General features: G+C 51.9%; 1 protein-coding gene across 1 annotated transcript; it reads right to left on the minus strand.

Moving 5' to 3' along the window:
- Nucleotides 1-2,325: 2,325 nt before the first annotated feature.
- Nucleotides 2,326-3,808, minus strand: HD553DRAFT_358181 (uncharacterized protein; the record flags this gene model as incomplete). Its single annotated transcript, XM_046183904.1, has 3 exons — nt 3,324-3,808; nt 2,912-3,125; nt 2,326-2,756 (listed from the first exon to the last, which is right to left on the minus strand). Exons 1-3 carry the CDS (start codon nt 3,654-3,656, stop codon nt 2,326-2,328), a joined length of 978 nt encoding a protein of 325 aa, XP_046035070.1. The 5' UTR covers nt 3,657-3,808.
- Between the last annotated feature and the right edge of the window lie 507 nt (nt 3,809-4,315).

A 4,315-nucleotide genomic window follows, 5' to 3' on the forward strand; every position in this document is an offset into this window, starting at 1 on the left:
ACCCCTAACCCCTAACCCCTAACCCCTAACCCCTAACCCCTAACCCCTAACCCCTAACCCCTAACCCCTAAGCATAAGGCCCTGCTGCAAATGTCGTGTAATAACCCGTGACTTGAGAAAAGATGTGGAGACTATCCCGTTGAAATCTGTGATACCATTCTGGATAGTCGCGTTTACTATCGATATGATCCCATCAATGTTCAACTCTGAATCGAAGGTCGAAGGCCGATGCTTACAGATTTTCTTCTTTGATACCACAACATATAGTCCCCGATGGAGGGCGTTGAATACCTCCTTGAGCCAAAGTGTGCAGATGTCGACTCATTTGAACTTGATCGTTCGTGTCATTGGGACAAAGGTTGAAAAAGACCTCGGCCACAGCGACCGCCCATTGATAAGGCAGGGGGTGTCGCTTGTGTGTACTGCAGTGAGTCAATGCAGTAACCGCGAGCAACCGGTGGAGAAGTATTGCAAATTGCTCGAGATACCAAGGTGGCTCGATGTGACGGCCTAAAGCTCGATAAGTCATGTGGTTGAGTGTCGTCAAGAACGGTACGAGGAGATCCTGTTTTGAATCGGAATGATTTGTGAGTATGCTCGTCGTTGTTCGGCACCAAGACGTACTTACCACAAAACTGGGATTGATGTGATAGATAAGGGAGTTGGGTAGGTGTATATCCTGCCCAATATATCGTGACAAAGCTTGCCTGTAATGTTGGTCCATCGACATGATGTAAGATTGATCTTGTATGAAGACGTATAGGAAAGACCTCGACCAGTCCAGACGAGATGAAAGAATTGTTTATATAACTGTGGAGTGTCCAAGGACAATGGCGTGACCTTCGAACATGATCATGGCAAAAGGACTGTCAAAGCGACTCTGAGAATAGCAATCGTGATTGGTTTCATCAATCGAAGCTCCTTTCGGCAGCTGTAGAAAGGGACGAGTCAGCTTGAGCAGCCCTTAGATTATTAGGGATCTTCATAGTGTTCATCACCAGCGGCAAGGGAATCACGACGTGTTCCAGAAGATGCAACCGAATGATATTCAAAGTGAGGAACATGTCGAGTCGAAGAGTCCCAGGAACCGTCCTTTCAACAGTTCGATTGTCATCAAACGCCTTTACAAGAGGCGGCGTGAAGCTCTGTACACTTGGAATACAACCGGCGAGTAGCTGGTCAACTTGGTAATTGATGGCTAAGATGTAGACGACAGTGTCGCAGTTGTCGTGGAGATGATCTTTAAACATCTTTAAAGATCTAAAAAAGCTCGTCGTGCACTGCAGAGCGCTGTCGACAACTTCCCCGAAGTTAGTGAAACTATGCATGAAGTCACGAGCAGGTAACGAGGTACATGTCGTATTCTTGTTCTGCAAAATAAAGGATGGTAGCACAAAGGACCTTGATAATAAAGACAGACGTCAATGGATCGAGATGGAGGCGGGAGGCCCAACGTCGCACTTTGAAACTCGGCGATGGCCGACAACGTGCTGAGACGGTGCGACGCGCGCGGTAAGACTCCACGCCCTTCAACAAAGTAAACAACATCGACACAACGTTGGGCCGGCCTGGTGCGACGCGCGCGGTTAGACTCCACGACCTTGACATTGTAAACAAATGGCCCAACGTTGGACGCGACGCTCCAGCCAAAACATTCGGCACATTACATTTGGCACTTTGGGGCGCGACGCGAGGTGCCGAACGTCGAAACACTAGCAAAAAAACATTCGGCACAATATTATACTATTAGGACTTTGTCTGGGGTCAAGTATTTGAGATTTCGGTCCAGCCCCAGCCCCGGAACCCCCCTATAACCCCTAACCCTGGCTGGTTCTCAAAAGTGTGTTTCATACCCCGGGGTCGAAACCCCCTATAACCCTAGTCCAAATCCTGCGCATTTGTCCCGCATTAGGTTCTGCTTGTCGTCTTGCTGATCGTCATGCCGGTCTCTTTGGCCGTCGGAAAGGTGAGCTTAGTTGCGCATCAGGTTTCGGTAGTTCCAGTTTGAAGCCTCGCTTTCCGTCTTCATGAATCGTCATGCCCGTTCTCCATGTTGTGAAGCATAGCCCTAGCCTCATGGCCACGATGTATCCGTCGACTCAGTCTGCGATGTTGCCGTGCCTCCGTCTAGCTACGTGCCTTTCGCTCGAGGTTCGCTGGCATCGAGATGGATCTGACCGTCAAAATCCTTACGAAAGGTCGCTGCAATCCCTGGGCCTCAACCGTCCCCTCATCTCCCTCGCTCCGCATATGCTTGCATGCTATATCTCTCATTTCCCGAGGCTCGTCCTGCCCCCAACCACCGCTACCATACCCGCTCGACCTTCACCTAGCCACCAACCCATCAACCACCCCCGCCCCACCCGCCTCCCAATCCTTCCACGTGATCGAGCCCACCCAATTGCTCCTACTCATGCCCCCCCCGTCCCCTTGTCTTCCCTCTTCGTCCCCTCCCCTTGCCGTCCCGTGCATCCGGACGATACCCTCGGGTTGGAAACCTAATCGCCCGGCTGAGCGGATCGAGGCGGCGTTGGTGACGTGGGCCTGCCATTGTAACCTCCGGAGTCCTAGGGCTTTCGATGGGGTCCTTGTAGTCGTTGAAGGTGTAGACGAAGATGACGGGGGCTCGACAAATTTCTTGAGCGCCGGATCGTACGTCGATATGTAGGGGAAATCGAGAGCGTAGTGCATCAACAACCCCGCGGCGTGTGAGAGGACGTGTGTCCGTTGAGCTTTCGGGAGGATGATGATGTGGCCTATAATTCGTGACGGACACATTGGGCAGACGTTAGTCTCATAGTCAGCTCATCAATCGCTAGACATGTCGTCGACGATCGCTGCACGTCCCCGATCCGCATGCATCGAAAGCGAGAATTAAAACACACGCCCACGCCCAGGACTTAAGACTGACCTAACTCTCCCGTCAAATTCTTCCTATCACAAAAGATCGCTATGATCCCCGCCATACACTCCAAGGGTGGGTGATCTGGCGGCAGCGGCAAGGATGGCGAGGCTGTTCCGTCTTGATCTTCTCGCGAGTATTCCGGGTCGGTGCTATGGGAGGAGTTCTCGGAATTGTCTTTAGAGATCCGGGTCAGATCGAAGATGGCGAAGAGGAGGTTATCCTAGTGTAGTCCGTCGTTTGTTCGTTGTTCGTAGCACCATGGAATCACCAGTAACAGTACGTCATCGCCGTCGTCGTTATGAAGATGAACAACACCCAAAAGCCGTAAAGATCAATATCGATCATATCAGCCTCCCCACCGGTGTATCACGCTTTCCCAAACCTTCCCCCCCTTATCGTATCGCAGATTCAAACTCACCTCGACCCCCCTCATGCTGACTTCCACACCTTGCAACAACTCCTCCAACCCAGCCGCCATATCCCTCGGATAAGGCATCAACCTCATAACCCCCTTACAATCCCCCTCCTGCAACTCCTCATAAAACTTCCCCGCATAAAGACTCGGAATGAAGGGGAGTAGCGCGACCTTGTCCGTCCTCAACGCTTCAGGAGATGGGATTTGGCCACCGGCAAAGTTCAGGTCGTAAGAGGTGTAAGGGGTCGTGGGGTGGCAGTCGGCGGGGTCGGGAAAGGATGGTGGGGGTGGGGGAGTGTAGTTGTTTAGGTAAGGTGATGATGGGTTGGAGGTCATCGTGGTCGCGGTCGTGGTCGTGGTCGTAGAATGACAGAGTAGTGAAGGTCGAAATTGGGTGATGTGTTTGTACGTGAAGGATCAGGCTAGACGTTGGTGCAGAGAGAGCCGATCTACTCTAGATAGGTAGCTTTCCGTATCCACAATAATAATATTGAGCTGGGCCGATGTCGATGATGATCGAGGCAACTCGCAACTCGAGTGGCAAGTTGCGGTTCTCATGCTCGGCGAATTGGCTGGGAACGGGTGATCTCATCCTCGGGATGTCGTTGGATATGGCTGACTATGATGGTCTGGGTCGATACGAGTCGGAACCCATCGTCAGTCATCAATCAAGCATGCGAACGATAATAATATGTCTAGCTCAAGAGACTATAGCTATGGGGTAGGCTGTAGGCTGCATGCTGTCGACGATGTGTGTGGGTCGTCGATGTCAAGAGGTATGAAACGGCGTGCAAGGTAAGACATATCGACATGCGACCATCACCTCGCAACCTCCCAAGCTACCCTCGACCATCCGGGTGATGACGACCGATACCATACTACCGCTCGGGCTGGTCTTCGAGCACATCATCCATCCGGCTTGCACTTTCCTCGAGGAGTACTGTAGTTGTGATCCTCTTTACGGTGCGGCACCCTCTGCTGTTGTGGTCGACCAC

Source organism: Filobasidium floriforme, assembly GCF_021052385.1.
Source record: "Filobasidium floriforme strain CBS 6241 chromosome Unknown HD553scaffold_16, whole genome shotgun sequence".
Classification (NCBI taxonomy): domain Eukaryota; kingdom Fungi; phylum Basidiomycota; class Tremellomycetes; order Filobasidiales; family Filobasidiaceae; genus Filobasidium; species Filobasidium floriforme.